This window comes from Lissotriton vulgaris, chromosome 11 (genome assembly GCF_964263255.1).
Source record: "Lissotriton vulgaris chromosome 11, aLisVul1.2, whole genome shotgun sequence".
In the NCBI taxonomy this organism is placed as follows: Eukaryota; Metazoa; Chordata; class Amphibia; order Caudata; family Salamandridae; genus Lissotriton; species Lissotriton vulgaris.
In genome coordinates, this window is record NC_141699.1 from 159,292,866 (window position 1) to 159,319,598 (window position 26,733).

The 26,733-nt window shown below is 45.3% G+C and overlaps 1 protein-coding gene across 3 annotated transcripts in view; it reads left to right on the top strand.

The window, feature by feature from the left end:
* Window positions 1-26,733, top strand: part of ATP2A2 (ATPase sarcoplasmic/endoplasmic reticulum Ca2+ transporting 2) — a 311,453-nt gene that overhangs the window by 78,605 nt on the left and 206,115 nt on the right. For all 3 annotated transcript variants that reach the window (XM_086943013.1, XM_086943012.1, XM_086943011.1), the window contains one exon: window positions 26,629-26,709. Coding sequence is in view for 2 of the 3 variants with exons in the window: in XM_086943012.1 (XP_086799138.1) it covers window positions 26,629-26,709 (81 nt within the window). In the remaining variant the exon portion in view is untranslated. The remainder of the gene's footprint in view (window positions 1-26,628; window positions 26,710-26,733) is intronic.

The window sequence follows — 26,733 nt, forward strand, 5'->3', positions numbered from 1 at the left end:
ATTCAACAAAGGAACCTCCACTTAAGATTGGCACCTTGCCTCAAAACCCCACCCTACAAGAACAAAACCTTAGGTGGCACATCTTCCTCTGTTCAAGCAGCCAAAATGACATCCACTACCCCCAAACATAAGATCCGCAGACGACTATCTTACCTTCAGAAGCCTACTCAAGAGTTGGCTTTTCCCTGCATAACCACCATACTCAAACTTAATGTAAAGCATATCCCTGTGTCTGTAAACATTTTATAACTTGATTATATGTATGTATCTAGGTATGTGTATTTCTTTATACAAATGTGTATAATAACAATGGTTTTAAAATATATAGATATTCTTTAGGGCTGCTTAAGAAGTGTGTGTATGTGTATGTATATGTGTATGTATGTGTATATATATATATATATATATATATATATATATATATCTATATACACTACGCTTAACATAAACTATGCAGTGACCTATAAACGTTATTTGATGGGATGCTTGAGTCCCTGTTAATCTGTCTGAAACTGAGAAGGAAATATGCTGTGCAACCTTAGTAACGTTAGCCCAAGTTTAAAGTTAATTTTCTATTCCACAGTGTTTGATGTTCCATCTGTGTATCTTTTTTAATAGGGGGACATAGTTATTATAGCTAGATTGTGTAAGTATTTTACTGTATTAAGATGTTTTAATCTAGTTTTTCTGTGCATTTATGATCGACTGACCGAATAATGTTGTTGAACTGCTCTGATATTAAGTGTGGCTCAAGATTAGGCCTAGTTGGTGTTCAGAGGCTTTGAAACTGTGCATGATACACTTGAAGGTAATTATCACGGCTGGTCTAAGGTGTGACCCTTCCTCTTCATCCTTTCTGCTTTTTGGCTCACCTAGATGATGGCTACTTTCCTTTCAGTCTGAGCGCCAGGATACCCGTAGGGTGGCAGTATGTGCTATATAAGAACCATTTACATTACAATTGAAAAGCTGGCTATGGGCAAATTCAGAACGTTTGACATCAATTAAGACCGTATTGTGAGTTTGCCTACAGCACAATTTCCACACGTTGTAGTATTGGAGGATAGTATTAGAGGATGGCGAGAGGATATAAGTCCGTAAATTGTCCCTTCATGACATGATAGATCTATTTATATAGTCCTGGTTGATAACATTTATATAAGAAGAAATATTAATTTGTTTAGTAGGGGAGACGCTGCGCCCGTGTTTGTTTGCCGCCAGAGAGCTGCGGGGGCTGTCGGGAGACCGCCCCGCCCCCCATCTACACCCGGGGCACTTTAAAAACTCCTTGCGCCTCCCACTTAGCAGGAGATGCTGCGCCAGTGTTTGCCGTCAGAGGTCCAGAGAGCTGTGGAGGCCTATCCACACCAGAGGTATTTGGGGAAGTCAAGATTTCCTCCGCGCAGACACATGCCGGGCGAAGCCTGTTTGAGCCCGGAAGAGGACGGGACGATTATAAATAATAAAGGTTAGTCCTACGCTATATAATACTGTTCCCCGAAATTACGGCTACCTTATTGGCTAGTTTCCTGATTACCTCTCCTTCTTAAGACTTCCCTATGGCGTCTAGCAAGGAACCGAAGGGCAGACAGTCCAGTATCGGTGGCTCCTTCGTGGGTACTTTGGATCGTTTTATTACTAGGGCATCTAATACGTTGTCCCGCGAAATCGAACAAACTGAGAAAAGACTTTCAATGGCCCCGGTTTTTGATAAGCACTCATCTATGGGGCCATTTCTGCATGCAATATCTCCTAATAACCAGTCTGGGACTGTTCCTGGTTTATTGAGGACAAGTACTGAGGTGGGCGATTCTCAATTAGGTAGAGAAACCTTGAGCTCCTCTCTGGAGAGCATAACCACTGCACCAGCTAGTACAAGCACGCATGACCTTAACCAGGAAGGATCTGGCCCACCAAATCTGAGGCCAAAAACAAGATCTACACAGAACCAAAAAAATGAAGCTATGAAAGACCCAGTGGTGAAACGGAAACTGGGGGGTGCCCCCCTAACAAACAAAAAAGTGAAAATTCATAAAAGGAACAATAAGGGTGAGGGGCCAACAACCGATCCATTCAGCACTGCAGCCATAAATTTGCAAGCTTTACAATCTGTTGCTACCCCGACGAATTTCAGTGATGTGGATCCGGCAGATTTGGGAACAGCATTCTGGGGGAAACTGGAACTTATTTTCACTAAGACTTGTCGTCCTATTTATGACAGACTTGCCCCAATTGAAAAAGACTTCTGTGTCTAGAGACGGGACCTGATCCTGTCGTGGCGCGGGTACACCCCCTTGATATTGAGAGTAATGGTATTGGTGAGTGGGTGGAGTCCCATGGCCACGGAGAAGGCAATAATATCCCTGCTGCACTTTCTCGGGAAAACTAAAAACCCCCTCCTGACAAAGTCCTACCACAAATGTTGGACAGTGATGTACATAATGACAACACCACACTTAGAAGGGGGAGGTCTGAAGGGGGGCAGGGCAGGGGGTCCATCAATCACAAGCCTTAGAGAAAAACGCACCAGAAGAGCATGTAAAAACCCTACCTCGCATTGGAATCCCTTCCATACGTGGTGGTGTTGGCCGAGGTACCAGTGTTAAGCCAGGGGAAAAACGAGGATCATGTTGTAATTAAAAACAAATGCATCCACTGGCTTAGTCCTAACAGGCCTCTTCCTCCTAATGTCACTGGGGAAATATTGTTTGTTGGACGAGTTGACTGGGTGGGGCCTAGACCAAAAACCATTCTAGGTAATTGTGTGGTAATTAATTTCAGGAACACCCGTGCTGTGGAATATATTTGTAATGAGACCACTGCCAGGACCACAACAAAAATTCTACCCTTACACTTATCTTACTTCTACTGTGCTTCCCAGTCGGGGCCTAGGCATAATGGAGGTGATCAGTTCGGGGGGGGGGCTCGGAACATGCCATCTAATACAATCCAGAGTTAGTAACAACGCTGCCCTAGCCAGAACACATCCCTGGTATGATACATCCTGCCGGAAAGCAAAACTAGATTTGCTAACGGCAATAAAAGCAAAGGACAGAACTAGTATCAAGTAGTGCCGGCTTGGGTATAAACAGGCCATTATTAGGGGGAAAAAAGCCTGGGAGGAAAATAGATGGGAAGAACTTAGATTAGCACTTTCTCGTAAGGACTCCAAGGCATTTTGGGCAATTGGCGAGGGAGTACCAGCGCCCATGACAAATATAGCTCCTGCAGCCTGGGAAGCTCACTATGGTGCACTCTATGCCAATTCTACTGAAGAATTCTCCTTGCTCCCGATCCTTGAACCATCCAATGAGCACAGACTTGCGGGATCAATGGATCCTGTGTTACCCTAGGAGCCCGATATGAGTATCAACAAACTGGGCCCCTGGATGTCTAGTTGGGTCTGGGCACTTTGGTCACCGGGCTTGAACAGCTGGTTGGGCCACAGCATATTTCTCTTAAGGAGGTGGAGTCCGCGATAGTCAAACTACTTCCCAACAAGGCCCCAGGTCTTGATAAAATGCCTGGGGATTTATATCGGTCTGAACCTAAAATCTGGGCTCCGTACCTGGCTGCTCTATTTAATGCAATTTTGAAGGGGAACGTACCACCAGACACCTGGCTTGGAGCGGAGATTGTCCCTATTCATAAAAAAGGTTGTCCGTTAACTCCATCTAACTATAGGCCCATCAGTTTAATAGATATCACACAAAAACTGATGGGTAGAATAATCTTAGATAGAATCCAGGGGTGGATAGATGATGGAGATTCTTACCATATTCCAGGCTGATTTCAGGTCTGGCATTTCCACCATAGATCAGATATTTAGGCTCCGGATCCTATTCTGGAAAACTGAGATTGGAGGGTGGCAGCCTCTATCTCATCTTTGTTGACATGCGTGCAGTGTTTGATCTAGTCCCGAGGGACACGCTGTGGAGTCTTGAGTGAGTTGGGTCTGCCGACCTACCTATTGAATATATTGATCAGGCTCCACACGAACAACTATGCCCAAGTTAGGTGTGGGAGACATGGTGATCTATCGGCCCGCTTTCCAGTGTTGAAATGGGTACGCCAGGGGTGTTTTGGCCCCAACGGTATTTTCTCTTTACATTAATGGTTTGGTTGGTCATTTACTTGGTGTAAAAGATAATGATGCTCCAAGGTTGGCTACCGGGCAGTTGCCTGCTCTGATGTTTGCAGACGACACCTTGCTGTTGTCTAAAATGTCTATGGGTATCCAGCGTACCCTAGATTGCTTTGCATCCTTCTGCGCTTTGCGTGGACTGGAGATAAACTTGGAGAAGACCAAGTTTATGATCTTTAATCCCCCGAAGCAGAACCGACCCAACCCTCTCCTGAATGGCTTTCCGTTGGAAAAAGTAAAGACACTGGTCTACCTTGGTATTACCCTGACGGAAAACTTTGATTGGGGCTCTCAGACAGCAAAGGCTGCTCTTAGACTAACCCAAGTAGCGGGGGGGGGTGGGTGGGTGGTGTATCAGTAAAGTTCAAAGAAGTTTGGTTTCCAAACCCGTGGCCCGGTCGTTGAAATCTATAGGCTGCAGGCTAGAACAGCATCGATGTATGGAGCCGAATTATGGTGCCACCAAAGTATAGCTAACCTCATGAGGGTAGAACATGACTTCATGAGAAACTGTCTGACCTTACCAGTAAGTACTCCGCTTGTGCCCTTACGTTTAGATCTGGGGTTGGAACCAATAGAGGAGCTAGTAGCGGCACGGCCTATTCTTTACTGGAAGAGGCTCTGGTCTGTGCCCGAACTGGCTTGCTATAGAGAAGAATTTTTAGAGGTTTGGGCTCTTCTAAAAAGTAAGAACATTTTGTGGATTATACACATTAGGGCACTTAGCAATAGGATCGGCTTACCAGAATTGTGGGAGAATCCTGAAGCAAGCTGCACAAGTATAAGTAAATTACAGCTTTTGCACCATCTGAGGCACCAAAATCTGGTTGCTCTACAAAGATCCACTACCGAGGGAAGACTGATGTTAGAGTTTCTTGAAGTAAAGACCGAATCAAGAATGGAGGAATGTTTGGATGTAATCTCCCCTCCATTAGCCAGGAAACTCTACATTCAGTTCAGGCACGGTTCCCTCCCACTAAGGGTATTTACCTCTAAATGGGCCAACACCGAACATACCACTTGCCCCGCATACAATTACAAGCAAGAAGATGTTCACCACGTTCTGTTTTTTTTTGCCCTGCCTACCTAGAAATAAGGAAATGCTGGTTGATTCCACTATGCAGGAACCTAGGATTTAGACTATCAGATCAACACTATCAGAAGGAACTAGATGGACAAAGACCAGACTCTCTCTAAGGAAACATGCTGACACTTCTGCAAACTCAATTGACCGCTACCCGCGGCCCATCACTGAGCTGACCATGTGATACAACCTCACTGTGACAGTCACACACCAATAAGACAACCGAAACAGCGACTAAAAAATTCGAAATGAATGTGGAGTAATGAGGCTACTGCCTCGGTATCCAAAAACTCATCACTGTCAGAAGGAATCTGACAGACGAAAAACAAGACAGACACGCTCGCGTTCTCAGATCCCCCAGTGTTACTTGGGGCCAGTGGCGTCGCTATTTTGTGGGGTAGGCCTGAGCTGTGGCAAGGAGGGGGGAGGGGTTCCCCGCACCTGGCCAGATCCCCCGCAGCTCCTTTTCAGATGGCGGGCACGCAAATCAAGGGGGGCGTCCAGTAATTACTGTGCCGCTCCTCTGCCCCCGTCCGTCAGCCTCCTGCCTGCTGCCGGTGTCATCGCGCAGTTCTGTGTCTGCGGCTGGCCTCCGCAGCGTAATATGCCGATGCGCCCCTCACTTGTATTTAGGCTGTCCTGGGCTATATATCCCTCGTCGCCTCTCAGTGACAGTATTTAAGCCCCTCAAGTCGGCGTCCGGACTCTCCCGGTGACGTTGCTGTGCCGTAGGGTCCCCAGTCCGGGCACTCCCGGTCTCGCCCAGCTCGGGTGTGTCTGCCTAGTCTGTCACTGTGGCTCCCGGCTTCAGCTCAGCTACTTCCGTAACAGGCTCGCACTAACAGCGTTGGATCATACGGGACCTCACCCGTCCCTCAGCAAGTCAGAGTCAAGGGTGTGCTCCGCCAGTGTCCCTCCGGCCGTCGCCTCGTCCCTGGGGGGCCCCAGGGTGCCGACAATCAGGATAATGCCCCCGACAGTCCCGGAGCTCTAGCAGTGCCCGGCTGCTAGCCACGCCCCACATCAACTTGTTTATTAGTCTAATTTGCAGGAAGACTTCCAGTAACTGTCCTAACAATCAAAATTGTTTTTTTAGTTTACATTTTTTGAAGATTTAGAGTTTGGTATTACGGTAATGCACTAATATTATGTATTATTCAATATGGAGCGTGATTACTACTGTTAGCATACTGTTAATTTAGTGCATTGGAACAGTAACATTGTAGCTTTCCACACAGAACATGTCACCTAGTTCCATTTAGTCTAGTTGGTACTTGGATTTCTTACCCCATCGGAGCGAAACTGAGTTTGTAATGAATAATTAGAGGTTTAGTGCTAACTGCAGAGGTGGTATTTTCGCGCTGAATAGTTCAATTTTGATTCTGTTTGCAGGTTTACTTGTACATTAGTCTGTGATAAAATTATGCTGGAGTCTATCTGCAAACTCGCCAGCCTTCTGTAGCATAGTGTGAAAGATTGGGGTAGATGGAGAGTGAAGGTGCTTTCAAAAACAGCATTTAATTTATTGCAGGCATTTTATGTAGCATAGTAACATTCGCCATCGACAGTGATAAAGTGCAGTAACAATATTTCCAAATTGAATGTTTTCTTGTGGCTTAACTCCTTCTAAAACCGGTCAGGATTTACATTTTCTAAATATTCGTTTTACCTCTATATGCAGTAGAGAATTGCAAAGTCTTACATTATGCTTTAAAAAAAAAAATCCTTTGAATTAAACATTACATTTTTGTGGTTGCTTTTTTAACCGATTGTAACAGTAACGTGTGTCATGCAATTGCAAAATGAAGGCAGTCTTGGCCTGACAAACAGTCACATCACAGGCGTTGTTTTTCCAACCATTTTCTGCCTTCAGTGTCCTTGCCCCCTCCAACTCCCTTACTTACCCTGACGCCGACATTAACTCTCCCATCCGGTGTGGCTCAAACCCCAAACAGAATCCGTAATATAGGCTACCCTCTGGCCCATTACAGGCATTTTCATTTGCATTAAGAGATGAGGCTCTGCGGAAGGGGAGAGTGGAGGAAGTACAGATGGTTTGTAAACTGGAGAGGGTAGTTGGAATAAGTGTTGCTTTAAACCCCTTGTATGCCTAAACAGCACATGCACCTGGTGAATTTAAGTGGAGGTGTAAGTGATCTTTCGTCTTCGATACAAGTAGTAAAGCATCATGTGGTGTTAGTAAGATCTGTATATAAGGTATTTTGATTCACAGCTGTGAAATGGACTTCCTTGTTCTGACCACATCTGTGACACTGACAGGCAGGAGAACAAACTGTATGTTGTGTCTCGGTGGGCACTGGAAACCAGAAGCAGGTTGACTCCTGTCTCTACTTGTAAACAAATTTCATGTGCTAGCCTACTTTCTGCCACTGGATTGATTCGGTTGTTTGATTTTCAATAGTGTTTATTAAATACCTTTTCAGTAGAAGTAACTACAAATTCGTTATTGAAATGAATCCATTTGAAGTGTTTAAAGATATTCTTCAGATATTAGGCCGGAGTTGCCTAATTTTTTAATCTTCCATTTGAGACTAGTTAACTTAAATACTGCACTAATTTAGCTTGTTTGGTACTTAGCCATGTGTGCATAGAGTGACGTGTCTAGTTTCTCGCTTTGGGCAAAGGCATTAGCCTACTGTTCTTGTGTAGTTGTGATTGCTGAAAAACAGCTGCTATCATATGTCTGAACATAACCCTCCCCACATCAGGGAGTCTATTCAAATACTTTCCCATTTTTGGCCTTGCTCATTGTTTATCTAATGCTATTCTCTCTCCTGCTCAAGGGCATGATGGCTTAGATTAGCTTTTACGTGCAGTAATGGCGCTGAAATTTAGGAACATCAGCTGCACCAATTGTTAACTTGAGAATTTTTCAAACCCACTTCTGCATCTTTGTCCCTAGCGTTCTCCATCGTCTTTCCTCTGTAATTGTGATGGGGTCGGTGCTTTCTTTTCTGTTGTATAATTCCTGAATGTACAAACTAATGAGTAATTGCAGCAGTGCTGCTCTTTCACAACATGGCTGGCTCCTTTGCGAGATGCATATTGCTTCTAGTTGCATAAGCAGTTCACGTAGGATGTTTGTTATTTTGCTGCGTCCCTGTAGTAAACGAAGGAAGGGCTATCGAATCGCAGTGTGGATGAGCGAATTTGTGGTTTGGCAGCCAGCTCTTAATTAATATAGAACACGTCTGCATATTTCAGGCTTTGTGAAATAGGCGTCTGTTATTATTTAGAGCCGTGTTCAGAGCTGTTCTGTTAGAACCTTGTCTGATCTGTGATTGAAAAATCCTACTGCCGAAGTGCATGATAGTTGAAATGTGCTCGATTTAATGTTCCAGTATTACAGATGAAAGGAAGACACTATCTGAAGTCAAACTTGGAATACTAACCAGACATGACTCTGGTCACAACAGTGATCTAATTTGTTTTAGGGTGGATATCGCATTGCAGATATACAGTCCTTCAGTTCTGTGTGCAGCGTTGGATGTGGTGATTAATCACTTTTTTCATGTGAAAAGACTTGGTACGATGGAAACCGGGTCAAGAAAAGATGGTGGTAATTATTTTCAACAAATAGTCATGCCCAACATTCGTTACAGGCAGACCACCTTGCCTGTGAAATAAAGCAAGGGGAATAGGTTGATCTGCTTTTCTTGATGTACAACTATCTCATTCAAGGAGGATCCGTAGTTTATGAAGGTTCCAATTTCATGGCCTAGAGTCCTCCGTGGCAATCTTTCCAGTATCAATCGATCAGTCATTTGTTAAGCGCACTACATACCCGTGAGGGTCTCAAAGCGCTAGGGGGGCAGGTGGGGGGCTGCTACTGATCGAACATCCAGGTCTTTAGTATCCTCATGAAGGTCGGCAGGTCTTGGGTCTGTCGTAGGCTCAGTGGGAGGGTGTTCCATGTCTTGGCGGTGAGGTGGGAGAAGGATCTCCCGCCGGTGGTTGTTCTTCGGATGCACGGGACGGTGGCGAGTGATAGGTCGGCGGAGCGGAGCTGGCGGTTGGGGGTGTAGGAGAGCAGTCTGAGGTAGGCTCGTCCGGTCTTGTAGAGTGCCTTGTGTGCGTGGATGATGAGCTTGAAGGATATCCTCTTGTTGACGGGAAGCCAGTGCAGGTTTCTCAGGTGGGGGGTGATGTTGCCGTGTCATGGTACATCGAGGCTCAGCCGTGCCGAGGCGTTTTGGATGCGTTGCAGTTGTTTGAGCTTGGTCGGGGCTCCCGTATGGAGGGCGTTTCCGTAGTCTAGTCTGCTGCTGACGAGGTCCTGGGTGACTATCTTTCTTGTATCTGTCGAGATACATCTGTAGATCTTGCGGAGGGTGTTGAAGCAGGAGGAGGAGACTGCGTTGACTTGCTTGCTTGGTCATTGAGTGCGTTAAGTCGAGGATGATTCCCAGGTTGCGTGCGTGGTCGGTGGGGGTCGGGGCTGCCCCCAGTGCCCTTGGCCACCAGGATTCGTCCCAGGCTGTCGGGTTGGAGCCGAGGATGAGAACCTCCTTGTCTGAGTTCAGCTTCAGACGGTTGATCTTCATCCAGTCGGCGACTGCCTTCATGGAGGTTGGCTTTGGAGGTGATGGGGGCCTTGGTGAGGGAGAGGATCAGTTGAGTATCGTGGGCGAAGGAGATTATGTTGAGGTCATGCTGTCGGGCGACGTGTGCGAGCGGGGCCATGTAAATGTTGAACAGTGTCTGGTTGAGGGAGGATCCTTGGGGTACGCCGCAGATTATCTCGGAGGCTTCTCACGGAAAGGGGGGAGGCGGACGCTCTGGGTTCTGCCGGAAAGGAAGGAGGTGGTCCATTCCAGTGCCTTGTCTCGGATCCCTGCGGTGTGGAGGCGTGTGCATATTGTGCGGTGGTAGACGGTGTCGAAGGTGGCGGAGAGGTCTAGTAGGATGAGTGCTGCAGTCTCCCCGTTGTCTAGCAGGGTCCTGATGTCGGTGGCGGCGATGAGGGCGGTCTCTGTGCTGTGGTTGCTGCGGAACCCTGACTGGGAAAGGTCCAGGGTTCTGTTTTCTTCGAGGTATCTGGTTAGCTGTCTGTTAACGATTTTCTCGATGACCTTGGCCGCGAAGGGAAGCAGAGAGATGGGTATGAAGTGCTTGAGGTCTCTTGGGTCGGCACCTTAATTCCTGTAAGGGTATGTCATATTAATCGCTGTGAATCTCAGTGGACTTTGATTGTGGCCATGGTCCAGTCTCTTGATGTACAGCTTCATGAGTGGGCCAAGAGCTGTAGGTTGGTGTGGAGGAACATCATTTGGTGCTGTTGTGTTGATTCGATGGGGGGGGGGGGGTCTTATTGTTTAGCGGTATTGATAATGGAAGCGTATTACACTGACTCATCCCCTTTTCAGTCTTCCTTAAGCAATTTCCAAATTCCCACGGGGGATGAGATTTTACATAATTAATGTAGTTTATTTTATCAGCTTTTGTTACAAAGTAGTCGATTAAGAATTTCCACCTTTTTATCTGTGGTTTTCAATGCAGCATTTTAAAGAAACTATCTTTTTAAATAAGAGAAGTTGTGGCTTCCCTTGCCTTTTGTTGCAGTGCTGCAGATCTTGTAAAAGGAGTTTGGAGTATTTTAATTTGAGGAATATTTAATTACATTTTCCTTTTGTATTCCTTCCGCCACCTTATGTCTGAGGATAGCTGTACTTTTTGGAAACTCATTCAGATATATATTTTTTTCTTTGTTTTTGTGTCTCTGAAGTTTAGGCAGAGCTAATATGACTGGCACAGTCAATACCTTTTTATGAAATAGTGTCCGTTCTCGTAGTGTGGTTTCTTCTACGGCCGGCGTTGCTGTGTGGCTGCAGGATACTAGCTGGCAGTACTGCTGGAAACCTCCTTGACCCAGTCTGAACATTCTTGACCCAGTTGGATGCTTAGAGATACTATTAGGATGAGGAGTCTACAGAAAGTTGAAGTATCCATCAAACTGTTACCAAAGTTTGGTAACTTGTACTCTAAGATGCTTTTAAATGTAGTATCTTCGACTAGCAAACGCCTATGGTCATATGCCTCCTATTTCTGTCCATGGTTTGCTTATTGTGGGACAGAATGTTGTGCTGTTCCTGTCATATGATCGCAGTAGGTCTGTTAAATGTCTAGCCTTGTGCCATTACAACAATTGGGGGAGGGGTTTATTAGGCATGGAATGTTCCTCTCTTCGTGGACTGCTGATTTAGTGTTGTCTTTCCAGCTGGGTCGGATCCAGCAGGTAGCTTTGGGTTCCCAGGTGTTCCCTACCGCCGGTCTCATTTCAGATTGCCCCGAATACCCTGGTGTGAAGGTTCTGTAGAAATGCTATTGCAGCAGCTTTAATGTCAAGTGGGCGAGGGTAACTATTTTACATTAATAACCTAGAACTACTTGGATTAGAATTAGCAATAAGTAGGCATAACATCTGGTGTCCTTTACATCACTGACTTAAGTGGAGAAGTGTGGCTCAATGATTAGAGCGGCAGACCCTGACGCAGAGGTCTAGCCCGGGACCAGGGTTCAATTCCCCGCCTCGGCGGGTCTTGGGCTCAAAATTCCACGGATCTGATAATTCTCGCCTCAGTGCTTATTCCAATCATGGAGTCCCACTCTGCAACTCTGGGCAATAGCTTGCTTAATCTCCACAACGGCCCCCACAACGCTAAGGATGCCTGGCCTCCACCTTGGGGGTGCCCAGGAGTGGACGCCTCACAGGGAAAGCCAGGATGGGTTCCGCCAGCGGTATTCATACAAGCGCCTTGAGACCCTTGCGGGTGAGTAGTGCGCTATACAAGTATCAATTTACATTTACAAGCAATCTTTAAAGTACACCATGTGTTTTCAAGTGAGGTATCACAGCTGCATCTGTTTGATTACCTTTTCTTACAAGTACAGCATATAGATTAGTGGATACATAACAATGGTGTATTAATCATAGTACGAAACACTTTACTACATCAAAGCTTCTTTTGGTGAGTCTGGAGGGGGTTTGACCTGCCAAATTTATTACATCAGATGTTTTGCGTAATCTCACTGTTTATTGCTGTTGTCTTCCCTTTGCGATAATATTTTCTAAGTTATGGCAAGCATAATTTTATAGCTTTTATAATAATTTGTATTTGTTTACAAAGCAAGTTATTCCACAAAACATAGCCATTGGGCAAACTGGGTGCGTGAGCAAAAAAATACCCCCAACCAGGGGCGGCTCTAGGCTCATGGCGGCCCTGGGCATGGAGCGTAGGCAGGGGGCCCCGGAAGAGGGGGTCAGGGCGGGGTGGAGCACGGAGGCCAGTCAGGGTGTTTGGAAGTGGAACAGAGCCGGCCGCCAAATCCCTGCTAGGGGCCGTCACGCAAATATGTATCCATCCTCAGAGGATTATTATATTAAGGATATATATTGACGTGGTGGCCCCTGGGGTTTGGTGGCCCTGAGCAGGTGCACAGCTTGCACATGCCTAAGGCCGCCCCTGCCCCAACACAGCTCACAAGATTACATCCAGAAAATCCAGTCTAATCCTAGTTACATTAGAGCACAAATCTTCGAGATTTTTGCAGTTAAGTAGGACACCAAAAAGGGACATGACGTACTAGTCTCACAGAAAAAGGACATCCCATATCCTCAGTGATTCATGGGAGACACCCCCGGGACTCCATTTGAGTATTCCTCCTCAGGGCCCCATATTTTCTCATGTTTGAGCTGCCACCACTGACCCCTTCTGCACAATGATCCATCCCTTTCTGCCACTCCCATAGTCATAAAACAAAATGATGGGGCACCCCTGCATAATTAATATATTGGAGATATTCATTGAGCTATGGCTGAATAGGGCCTCCCTGGAAGGGTTGGGAGCCTCCCTGCACCACATGGGCTGCAGAGGCCTGTGCCACCCCTGAGTAAGGAGTTTTTTAGAGTTCAGGAAAGGGTAGCATTGAAGGTAGTCCCAGCTTTTTAGGGTTTAGTGAGTGATAGTGTTAATGGCGTTGTAAGAGTTCAGTGACTGCTTGCATTCATTAAGTGATAGAGTTTTTAGGGTTCAGGTAAGGTTAGCAGGAGTAAGGGGTTTTGTTTTTGTATGGCTCGGGGATGAGTAGCAATACATGGTAGTGAGGGTTTATTAGGAGTCACAGAATGGTAGCATTAATGGGAAGTAAGGGATTATATGGCGCTGAGGCATAGATAATGTTGGGGTAATATTTATTTATTTATGTAGTTTATAGAGCGCACAGCTACCCCCGAAGGGGTGTCCCGGCGCTAGATCCTGAGTCTCTAAGGGGGAGTAAGGAACATAGAGCAAGGGGAGCAGCAGGGGGAAATCAGAGTCCAGAGAAGAGCCAAGTTTTGAGTTTGGCTCGGAAGATGGATTCGGAAGGACAGAATCTCAGATCGATTGGCAGAGCGTTCCACAGTTTTGCCGCAATGACACTGAACCCTCTGCCACCCATTCTAGAAAGTCTAAAACGGGGAGAGATCAGGAGGCGGAGGTCATTGGATCTCAAGGATCTGATGGAGCGAGATATAGAGACACGTTTTTTCAGGTAGTTGGGTCCGAGGTCGTTGATGGCTCGGTAGGTAAGGGTAAGGATCTTGAACTGGATACGGCTGGCCACTGGTAGCCAGTGAAGCTCCCTACGATACGCGGATACTGATTGACGGTAGGGAATGTTACCAATCAATCTGGCTGCCGCATTCTGGACAATCTGAAGCCGGTCTAACAGATACTGGGGGGCACCAGCATAGAGGCTGTTAGCATAGTCCAGGAGGGACGTGATGAGGGCATGGGTAACTGTACGGCGGGAATCCAGAGGGAGATAGGGGAGTATTTTTTTGATCATGCGCAACTTCAGGAAGCAGGCAGAGGTCACTTTATTGACCTGAGTTTTGCATGAGAGGGAGTCGTCAAACTGGAAACCCAGGTTACGAGCAGAGTGAACAGGAGAGGGAGCGGGATCAAGTGCCGTGGGCCACCACCAAGAGGAGGGGATGGGATCTTTCTGATTGAAGAACAGCACCTCCGTCTTGTCTGCATTTAGTCTGAGGTGGTTATCAGTCATCCAGACACTGATGTTATTGAGGCACTGGCGGAAGTTGGAGAATGCGGAGTCCGAGTGGTCTCTGAAGGAAAACACCAGCTGAGTATCGTCAGCATAGGAGACCACCCTGACTCCGTAGGACTCCACAACGTCGGCCAGTGGGGCAAGGTAGACATTAAAGAACAGGGGGCTGAGGGCGGAGCCCTGTGGCACACCGCAAGACAGGGGTTTTTCATCCGATTTAAAAGGCCGCAGCAGAACCCTCTGACTTCTTCCCGAAAGGAAGGACTCGATCCAGCTGAAGGCGGTGCCGCCAATGCCTATCTGTTTGAGTCGGTCGAGGAGGATGGGGTGGGAGACCGTATCGAAAGCTGCTGACAGGTCGAGGAGGACCAACATGGCCTCCTCGCCCCTGTCCACGCATTCCCGAATGGTTTCCGATACTTCCAATAATGCCGTCTCGGTGCTGAATCCCGCTCTGAATCCGGATTGTGTATCGTGCAGTAGGGAGTGGTTTTCCAGATATTCCGTGAGTTGCAACTGTACTGCTTTTTCCAGGACCTTTGCGGGTTTGGGGAGAAGGGAGATGGGGCGATAGTTGGCGAAAACAGTGGGATCGGCATCCGCCTTTTTTAGAATTGGAATTACCAAGGCCTCCTTCCAAGTAGTAGGGAAGAAGCCATGGTGAAGGGAGGCGTTCCAGATGGAGAGGAAGGAGCAGGCTAGCGAAGGCGCCAGTTCTCCCATGAGTTTCGCAGGGACAGGGTCAGAGGGGGCGCCGGATTTGCACTGGGTGAGTAACCTAATAGCATCGTCCCGGTTGAGTTTATTGAAGGAGAGAAAAGACGGAGAAGCTGGGGGACTAGGGGGGGTAGGCAGAGGGACTAGCCCTTTAGGGAAGGAGACACAGAGTTTATTTTATCGAGGAAGTAATCTGAGAGTCCCTCGCACAGAGCCTGACTCGCAGTGTTCTGAGTGGCCCTAGCCGGAGGATTGATGAAATCTTTGACAATGGAGAAGAGGGTTTTTGACGAATTTTTGGCGTTGGTAATTTGAGAAGAAAAATGATTTTTCATAGCGATTTTTTTTTTTTTTTTTTTTTTTTTTTTTTTTTTTTTTTTTTTTGTTTTTTGTTTGAGGAAATTTTTCAGTGCAGATCTGTAGGTAAGCTTAGCTTCAGGGTCGTAATTTAGTCTCCACTTACGTTCGAGTGCTTTGCATCTGCTTTTCTCCTCACGGAGGGAGGTAGAGAACCATGGGGCGGAGGGTCGGGATCTTGTGGAGGCTATAACTTTCTGGGGAGCAATGGAGTCGATAGCATTGACAAGGGCAGCATGTAGCCTAGAGACAGTTCCATCAATATCCGAGGAGAAGTGCTCCGTCTGGAAGTGGAATACCGGGTCCAAGGTGGCACATGTGACCTTGTGCCACTTTCTTCCCAGCTCCTTCCTGGGGGCCAGGGGGACAGTTTTCCGGCAGAGGGCAAGAGAGAAGGGGATAAGATAGTGGTCGTTCCAAGTGAGGGGGAGGGGTGAGAGGACAGTGATAGTCGAAAAGTTGGAGAAGATGAGGTCCAGAGTGTGACCAGCCACATGAGTAGGACCGGTGACGAATTGTTTGAGGTTCAGGCTTTCCATAGTTTCCAGCAGATTGTTCGCCTTCGCGCAGAGAGGGTTGTCAACGTGGAGGTTAAAGTCACCTAGGACTAGAAAATATTGGTGTTTGAGGGATAGATCAGCCAGTTGGTGGGTGAGGGCAGTGATGGATGGAATATGGCTTGGTGGGTTCAGGGAAGATTAGTGTTGAGGTGTTTTTGGTTGAAGCAAGGATTGCGTTAAGTGATATCTGTTTTTAGGGTTCAGGGAAGGGTAGGAAGGGATTGAGTTTCAGGGATGGGTAGTCCTAAGGGGTAGTGATGGCTTTTCAGGGTCCAGGGAATGGTAGCATTAAAGGGTAGTAAGGATTAGTTAGGGTACAGGATTGGTAGCTTTAAGTGCTAGAATGCTTTTTAGGGTTCAAGGAAGGTAGTATTAAGTGGTAGTTAGGATTTTCAGGGTTCCAGGAAGGGTACTGTTAAGGGTTTATAATGGTTTTTTTTAGGGTTCATGGATGCGTAGCGTTATGGGGAAGTACGATTTCTGGTTGAGGGATGGGTAGCATCAAGGGACTGCAAGGGGATGGGTAGTTTTTTTGTAAGAAATTAGCATGGCTCTAGGGAGGGTAGTGTTAAGCAGTAAAAAGGAGTTTTAGTGTACAGCGAAAACTAGCGCCTAGTGTGTGAAGGTTTTTTTGAATTCGAGGAAGGGAAATTTAAAATTATGGTATTTAATATATAAAAATATTAAATGTGAAATAGAAATAATTTAATATAAAAATCAACTAAACAGTTTAACTTTTGGGAGCCACAGAGCTTGTAGTCTTATCAAGCCCATAAGTCTTTAAACTAGGAATTTAAAAGAAATTCCATTCTCTCAAGAAGTTCAACGTTAAGGTATCTCAAAAGTTGACCTTGGAATGGAAAAAGAGGAGCTGTCTGGGACTGCAATACAGCAACACATTCATCCGGAGTCCCCTCCTAAATTCGGCGCTGATGCCAGAGAAAAATGAGCATATAACATAACGAGAATAGGAGGGTCTAAGGGAAGTTTTAAGACCTGCCCAGGTTAATATCCTCTAATGACCAACACGAAAAAACAAATAAATCTGGGGGTCTACTAAAGAGTAAAATGTATACCCTGAAATAATAAGACTTGCACCTAATTATTTGGTGCGAGGTAAACTACCTTGAAGTCTTGTGAGAAGTGCTCATAATCCAACACACATAACCACCAGAAATAGTAGGTGAGACCCAATGTCCAGAGATGGATTACCATCAAAGTCTTGTTAATAATCAATATTATCATATGGTTATCCAAAGGTTTGGATGGTGCGTCTCTAGATCATTGAGACAGTTTCCATGCCCACCGTGAAAGACAGGGTTTCGACTCGCAATTACTCGGGGACCATGCATATGACCATTAAATGGGAACATGTGCAGTGCAAAAAATGAGTGTAAATATGGTGATTAAAAGTAGAATAGATGACAAACAGCAAAAACACTTTAATAGCTATTGGTCTCTTTCTGAGAGTGCTCAACAAAGGATTGGGATTCGTCCCGACTCCGAAGCATGATTCATTCAAATGCTGCATAGAGTTCCACGAAACAATGCGCAAAATCAAATTAAGGAATTTTTTTGCGAACAAGGAAACAGAAATTGACGCATTTTGAGGGACAAACATGAGAACCGTCCACCTTCTGTCCCCCTACTTCCTCAGTAGGTCCCGAAGTGGCAGTATTTGAAGAGAAGGTTCTTCTGGACATTGAGAATTTTGAAAGATCCCAGGAACACACATACACCAATATGACAACAAATGAGTGGGAGGCAATCAAGAGCCTGGAGCAGAACGCTTCACTGACAATGAAGTCAGCGGACAAAGGAGGTGCGGTTGTGGTCTTGAATACACATGATTACGACACAGAGATACAGCGACTGTTAGGTGTACGTACTAATTACAGACCTATCAACAAAGATCCGACTGAGGGCCTGTTGAAAATAATCTGGGAAATGGTGAGCAAAGCTAAGATCAATAAATGGATTTCAGTTAAGGAAGCGGAGTTTCTTGTGAATGATACCCCGAGGACTCCGGCGTTTTACATCTTGCCAAAGATACACAAGCCCACACGACCACCACCTGGACGGCCCTTTGTTTCTGGGATTCAGTCAGTCCTCGAGCCCCTTTCACAGTATGCAGATTATTTTCTCCGTGAATCAGTGGTGAACCAGCTGTCCTTTGTTAAGGACACCACTGATGTTTTAAACATCTTGGAGAGTGTCTCATATGACTCAGAAGTACAGTTCTTGGTCACAATTGACATAGAGTCCCTTTACACGAGTATTCCCCAGGACGCGACGCTGGTGGCAGCAGCGCGCGCCCTGGGGGAGCTAGAGTGGTTCTATGACACCCCGCAATCCTTTGTCATGGAATGTATAGAGTTGGCCCTTACTCGTAACTATCTTGTGTACAAGGATCAACTCTATCTACAAACATCGGGTACTTCGATGGGGGCCACAATGCCCGCTAGTCTGGCTTGCATATACGTGGGCCAATATGAGGAGCACATTGTCTATCCTGATACCAACCCCTTCCAGAGGCAAATTTGCCTCTGGAAGAGATATATAGACGATGTGCTCTGCATTTGGTCTGGCTCGGAGGAATCCCTGTTGGAATTTTTGAACTGGCTATACTTATAGGACCAGAGCCTGAAGTTCACCTGGTCATATAGCCATACCAAAGCCACATACCTGGACCTTGATATAGAGTCTGATATAGAAGGCAGTCTTACCACTCGGGTCCACCAAAAATTGACTGATAGAAACTCTCTCCTTCTATACAACTCATACCATCCAAGAGCCGTCCGGGATAATCTCCCGGTGGGGCAATTTCTGAGGTACCGGAGAAACTGTTCAGCAACGGGAACATTTGTTGAGCAGTCCGTTGATTTGACAGAGAAACTGCTACAACGTAATTACCCCCCCAAGGTTGTCAAGAACGCTAGGAAGAGGGCACTAAATACTCCACGCAGTGTACTCCTAGAACATACAAGTAAGGAAAGACAGGACTGTCTACCAGTAGTGATGACATTTGATCCTATGGCTACTAGGATTAGACAGTCCATCAGAAAGCATTGGAATTTATTATCCAACAAAGATTTTTCCATGCCACCACCTAGGTTTGCCTTCAAACGGTCTGGCAATTTGAAGGACAGGCGTGTCCATACCCGAGACCGGATGCCACCTAGAAATGAGTCTACAACCATTCCGAATGGGCACTATCCCTGCGGGACGTGCTCCGGATGCCCCCTAACCCAAAAATGCAGCAGTGTGACATTGTCAACAGGGAAAGAATGGTTCGTGAATCAATTCAGCAACTGCAATACCACCTATGTGGTTTATAGGCTATTGTATAATTGTGGCCTCCAGTATATTGGGTTAACTAAAAGAAAAATAAAGGTCCGCATACAGGAACATCTGAGTACGATCAAGGCAGGAAAACTGACAACTAAACTGGTCCAACATTGTCAAGAGAAACACCTTTACATGGACGGTGCTAGAGACTGTAAGGGGCAATCCCAGTAATGTGGAGGCTGTGTTACTCACTAAGGAAGCTAGATGGATTTTTATAGAAAGAAGCGACACCCAGGGCCTTAATGAAATTATAGAATGGAACAGCGTCAAATAGTTCCATCTAGAATGTCTTGTCCGTAAGTTTACATAAAATACTTTCTGTAATTGGTGCCTATACTGTCCATCCTAAGTGTGTGTGGTAGGTTTCTAAATGTATTGTGTAGCACTGGCCATATACAATACTTTTGCCTTGGTATATCAAAAAACCTCCCCGCGCCACAGGCTCCCTGTCTTGTACACTGTACCAGTGCTCCTACTAGTGGGTCTTGTCTTAGATCAGAGTGCACCAGAGTACAGGGTTGCACATAGTCATAGAGCTCTTTAAAGAACCATTTCTAATCTAATGCACTAATGGGCTTATAATTTTGGCCCTGAGAATACACAGCCACTGACCCCATGCCATTGGTTCTCTGGTCTGCACATTGTACCGGTACTTTCGCAACTGGGTGTTTTTTGTATTCGATCCCACTAGTTTATACATAGATGGCTGCATTTGGGTACAGGTTTCCTGTGAGAATAAATTCCAGCAATGCTGTTCTGAATGGAACTCTATACCGCGGCACTATTGGCCTCACAAGACGAATTAGTCTTGAAAATACATAGTCATTAAACCCAGTTTTATGGTACTATTGGCGTTACATTAGACCTTTCTCCTGATAATATACAGCCACCAACCCCGTTTTAAGATGGCGCCCGTAATATCGGATTTCATGTGAATAACATGACGCTATCTGTTCACCGCAATGTGGGACGGAAAGAATGACTCAGTAAACAGTTACATGTTAATGTTTAATAAAGACATCCATGAGCACATGAACATTTCAATAATTATCTTATGTGCATTCCCAGTAATAAGATATGGCATGGGCCTGTACACATTAACAAACCCCTTTCTAAGATGGCGCCCGCAGTAGGTAGCCGGCTCGTACTTCACTTCATTTCGCGCGTCCTTCCGATCACGTGATCGGACGCGATCAGGAATCAACACCGGTGCAGGAACTTAAAAGCCGGGGAATCGTTACCATGGGTGTTCCTGGGATGAGACACGGTCTGGGTTCCGTTTTGTACGATGAGGAGTAGAGGGTGGGACACTACAATCATGCCCGCTTTTACGTTTAAAAACCCGTATGTCTCCGCTTTGATACGGAGATGAGAATGTAATACGGGTGTGTTCATTTCATTTAGGAGGAGCCCCGTTCTGAATGTGTTGAGCAATATCCCCGCGGTACACGAGTAGGTGATGTTGGCATGATGTTTAGTACTGTGGTAACTTTTTGCATCACCAGGCTCGCAATTTGGTTGCATGGTTTGCATGCACCTCTTGGCACGCGATTAAGAATTTTTGATTGATAGAGGATTGGGGCATCTTTTTACAATGCTGATGTGTGTTCATGTCTATATGAGTTAAAATTACAGTACTGGTGTGTTGAAGTTCCTCAATCATGTGGTTAAGATTTAGTGCATTTTGGATACAGCTTGGGAACAAACACTGTTGAAATATAAAAATATTCAACAAGGGGCACGCTGGTTGCTCTAACATCAGTGCTGAAAAACTGGTATACCTCTTTATAATAAGGTATAAGACTATTTTAATGTGAACTACGTTTTAATTCACAGATTGATATAACAATCTACAACAGGGCGGAGATTTGTCCTGACCAGCTGGTACGAGAGGACATGGCTGGTTGAGGGTAATGACCCAGTCTTTTCCCCTTATGTCTTCACTTTGTGGGTGAAGGTGTATCTGGTCCAGAATTGATTATATGCAGGGTTTGTTTTTCAACTCGACAGTTTCCTAACTAAAGATGTCCAACACTGGTGCGGTGACAGAGTGGTGAACCCTGATGAATCTGCCATAAAGTCTACCGGGCAGTGAAACATGTCGGTGACAGGTAGTGGTATGCGACATTAAGCTACCAGCCTTTTTAACTTACCAGTACACACCTTAGTTAATAATAAAAGTTGTATAATTGGTGTCTGTTGATTTTAAACCTCACTCTCTTTTTGTTTGTCACATCAGGTAGCAAACAGCACCTTTCTGTTTGTATACAATTTTTTCTTTGACACTGTTCTTCCCTGGAAAAGGAATGGCAACCAATGATGAGAAAGGGGCTGTGTATTTTATCTGCCAAGATCCCAGAGGGTTGTTCGCCCGTGAGGTGCCTTCCTCTCCGCCACGCATTTTTTCATTTTTCTTATGTTTTGAGTGTGGGTGGATGGACTGTTTCAGTAGGAGAGACATCAGTGGATATGTCGAGTTGAATCTTCCCTGGAGTCTCCCACTTACAATTACAAACAGTGATTTGTGTTGGATAGTATGACATTAGAGAACGTACCTAACCATAAAATTGAGGGGGTGTTGTTGGAATCATAGTAGTGATCCAGCTTGTTGGTTTCTCATGTCAATTAGACGTTTGCTAACTAAAATCCAGGGTACAGGGATTTGTTGTTATTGAACTCTTTCTGATTAAAACCAAGAACAGTGCAAAAAAGCAGTTTCAACAAATAGCTGCATAAGGGCCCTTAGCTTTTTTTAGGTCTCTCGACCTATCATTGCGCGCAACCGCATTGAGCGGAGCGAGAATTCAAATGCTCGTCAAACCAAGGGTTTCGTTCCTGCGGTTTTCTTTAAGTTCACGTGAATCACGTGACCAAACGAGCAGGCGCATCAGCCTCCCTCCCTCCCTCCTAATCCGGCTTCCCTCCGGCCATTTGCCACACTCCTTGCCTCTGCCGCAAAGGACTCCTCCCCCCGTCGACACCCCCTACAGTCTCACTGTGAGCTCCTCACTCACATTCGACGTTCTAGGTATGATACACTTGCATTTCAAGATTTGTTATGTTTTACATTTTGCTCGCTGTAATTTCTCGTATCCAAATTAGTACTACGTGTCCATTTGTTAAAATGTTACACCCATTGAGCATGTTTAAGTTTTTTCACTTTTGATGCTTGTAACTTTATTATTCACATTCTCCATTTGAAATTGCATATCGTGACTTGCCCCTTTTAACCACCAACTACACGCACCGTCACTTCCGTACTTGACCACACCCACCTTCACTACGTCACACGCTGACTTGTTTTCAACGGCATGGGCTCAGAATTGCCGGTAGTACCGCGTACATATGCCGTATCAATTGTGCACACTGGTAAGCGCCTAGCACTTGACTTTTTTTAATATACGTCTTTTCTGTTTATTTTAACCCCGCACATGGTTTATCTTGCCACGACCATTGAGAGGGTTCGTTAATGGTTCACGGACGTCTCTTTAGTCACGATGCGTCGCAGTTCCACAGCGTTTTATTTACCTCGAGTCTTATGTTCTGTACACGTACCCGTATTGACAACATGAACTCCGTTTACTTTTATTTTATAAGCACGTTTTCGGTTATCCAGAAACTTGTCACTTCGACAATAGTGTTCATTACATCGAGTCTACTTGATGTTCACCGCGTTGTTCACATTCATGAATCCTACACTTTCTTGAAATGCACAGTGGATCTCACACAGAACTACGGTGATGGTCTCACTCAGTGGTGATTCCACATCAGTTTCGTTGTCTACTTATATTGATCATAGATACCCCCCTGATGAAGGCAGAGTGCCGAAATGCATAAGGAAGGAATTCACGTGCAAACAATATCGATGATGTATGCTGCAATACTTTAATCAATTTATTTGGATTGCAAACAACAATTGAGATTAAGACTTTTCATGGATCTATGTTTTGAAGAATAAAAACATTCTCATTCAAACTTGTTCTTGAACTTTTTAGTTTAGTTTTGCTGTGTGATACAGCACTTTAAGCTACAGTGCCCAGAGAGACACCTCCACGGGTGTGGAGGTGCTACTTGGATTTATATTATTTACGTTCCCGAGCGGGGGAACGATTCACTGGCGCACGGCACACGTCTTGAACTGGACCCAATAACACGCAGTGCACGATCGCACTGCATAAATATAATAAGAACACAACTCTGCTTCTCACGCACATCAATACCCAACTTATATAGGCCACATGACCGGTGCACTCTTCCATCAAGAGCACTTCCATGAAGTAGCATGTTACTCGTCCACAAATCAGAATCTGCACTGGTCAAGGTAATGAAGCGGTCTGTAAATGCAACAATAGCACAAAGGAAACACATTCTGCCTTTTTATCTTGGTAGCTAGGTCCTACAAATCCAAGAACATGGGAAAAGCCTTACACTGCTAGTACCAAAGAAAATGGCTCAGCTATAGTCCAGTGGACTCAAGCACTTCAGTCTAAACAGGACCACCTCAAACTGATATTTCTGCACATTGCCTACTATACATGAAAGCCTTGTACAAACATTGATGACACTTACCCCGTAATCTATACCAGTGCAATCTAAGCACTCACACTGCACTCTCCAGCATTTTCAAGCAGCCTCAGAGCTCCCAATGCTTCGACAAAACACAATCGCACATAAATGAATATTAGTTTTTAAGTGTCTCAGTGCAGAATCTCCCACAATTGGGCAATTGATAAAATAACCACTCTATTAGTAATGCTTATATTGTGCCATAACTTGCATTTATTTGTTTTACTCAAAACCAAGCAGTTTTCTTTCTGCCTCACCACATAAAAATACCCTCCTAATCCGGCTTCCCTCCGGCCATTTGCCACACTCCTTGCCTCTGCCGCAAAGGACTCCTCCCCCCCGTCGACACCCCCTACAGTCTCACCGTGAGCTCCTCGCTCACATTCCTACCCCCCACCAGGCTCTCCCGCCCCCATCCGGCTTCCCTCCGGCCATTTGCCACACTCCTTGCCTCTGCCGCAAAGGACTCCTCCCCCGTCACTCTCCAAAACAGCTTTGTTTTCTCTTCTTTTCACTTGTATTCCGTGAGCTCCTCGCTCACATTCCCGCCCCCCCACCAGGCTCTCCCGCCCCCATCCGGCTTCCCTCCGGCCATTTGCCACACTCCTTGTTTCTCTCGTTTTCCTTCTCTCTCATTTCTCTTCTCTGTAACTTTCTCCTTTCTGTTTCTCTTTCACAAAGTTTAATCTTTTTTCTTGTTTCCTTTTTTCTTCCTTCCTGCATGCTTTGCAAAATGTGTGGTAGATGGCCTTTTCCTCTTCTCAGACAGCCAATTGCGGGTGGGAAATCGTAGTGCAGTGCAGCCCTACTGTACTGAACTTTGTTGTATAAAGGAGAGCCTTCCAACTATGTGGAAATGTAACAGAATACATGTGCTACCATTATAGTACTGATTCGTATTTTTCTACCGCAGATGTGGGACGAAAGTTCTCTTTTACCCGTAGTCATACATGCAAACCCTTCAGTGGGTGCGTTATAGAAATAGTGACTGATCACTATTGCGAACGTGTGATGAATGAAGAATGAACTTGATCACGTGCATCAATGCACACTGACGTCACCGACACCGACCATTCTATTGCGCGGGGTCACGCAGGGTCACCGTTCTGAAACACATTATGTCGTCGGGTGCTTTGCATTGTGATGTCAGATGCTGCCGTATGGTCTCGAGATGCAGCAGCTCGGACATTTTCATTCCACCGCTGCGTGCCTGACTGCAAAGGGAGGTTAGTATTTGCATCTAAGCGGTACGTCAGTGTTTTGTTCTTTTTAACAAATTCATATTATTCCAGAGGTGTAAATATCTGTGCTGCAGCAGGTACAGTTCCACCGTGGCCCGGTACACCCCTATTGATGCGTTTTCCTATAAACTAGGGACAGTTGCTTGCATTAGGGCCCTTGACATCCCTGCTATGCCACTGTATTTTTCAAAGCACAACGTCCCTGTGCTGTATGTAACAGGGACATGGCCAATGAGCACTTTCCTTGGGGCAGATGTGTTCTAGCGCCTGCGTTATTGCTTTTTTTATTACCGGTTTGAAAAAATGAATGCTCCAGGTGACCGATTTGAAGGCATGGGTATAACTATCCTTAGCGCAGCAGTTTCCGTGAAACCAGGGCCTACTGCACAAACCAGCACTGGCGTTGCCAATAGGTCTCGCAGTAGGAAAGTTGGAGCTATTACAATTGCAAATAACAATGCCTTTTATTTTTTTTTCATTTTAAAAACCTAGGGCTTTGTCATTTACAAAACCAATAGCTCCAACTTTCCTACTGCCAGACCTATTGGCAACGCCAGTGCTTGTTTTTTAGGTTGATCACTAACGTCTGGTAGCTACTGTGCTGTCTAGTCCAACCTAAAAATGAGACGCAGGAACTATAAAACCGCTGAACAGTCAGAGAATGCTGCTCTGTATGCTGCCTGTCACTTCAGCATAAAGACTAAGGTCTGAAGCCAAGACTGGTAGCAAGAAGTCTAAACTTACCCATCAGCTTTACTGAAAGTTTGATGTGTGCACACAGGCAGTCAGAGGAGCAGGCACAGGCATGCTTTGTGAGCGTATCTTCATGAAGGATTGGTCCCCCATCTCTCAAGGATTCCATTGGTTCCAATGGGGAGTGCGAGGGGACTTCTGTGGGATGTTTGCGGGTACTTGCTTTGTGGTGCTGAAGAGAAAGATAGGTCACTTTGTTCTGGTTGTTTGTTTTCAAGTTCTGCAAGACTCTTGGTATGGTTTTGAATGCTTGGAGAAAGGGGCGGGCGATGTAGTCCAAGAGAACCATACCAACCCTGCTTCAGCACAGTGTATCCTCCAACTGTATAGGGGTTTTCACTGGAATGATGATCAACTCATGATCTGCTTACAGGGTTATGTTAATCTACTGAAATCGCACTGCTGAAGGTGCATTGTTTTTTTAAACACTTACTCAAATGCTTTGAGAGATGTTTGTTTATCCATGGTTTACTGAAATTAGGTTCGATTTGAATTGAACACGTGCACTAAAGATACCATTTTGTTTAAATATTTTTAGGTGCCTCCAAATAGTGGTTCTCCTTACATGGGTAGACCGGTTAAATTGACCATTATATACATTTTTGAAATATCTTAAAATGGTTACTTTCTCAATTTTCCCAGAATGTTCCCGTTTCTTTTCATAAATTTGTTTTTTTTGGTGTCAATCATGTACTTTATATTGGTGCTCGTTTTGACTAGTCTCTTCTTTAAAGGTTGTGGTGAGTGAATAAAATAAAACACTTTCTTTTCTTTCTCTCGCTGTAGTGGGTGACAAAGTTCCTGCAGATATACGACTGACTTCAATCAAATCTACAACTTTGAGAGTAGACCAATCCATTCTAACTGGTAAGTTTATTTTAATTTTCTTTT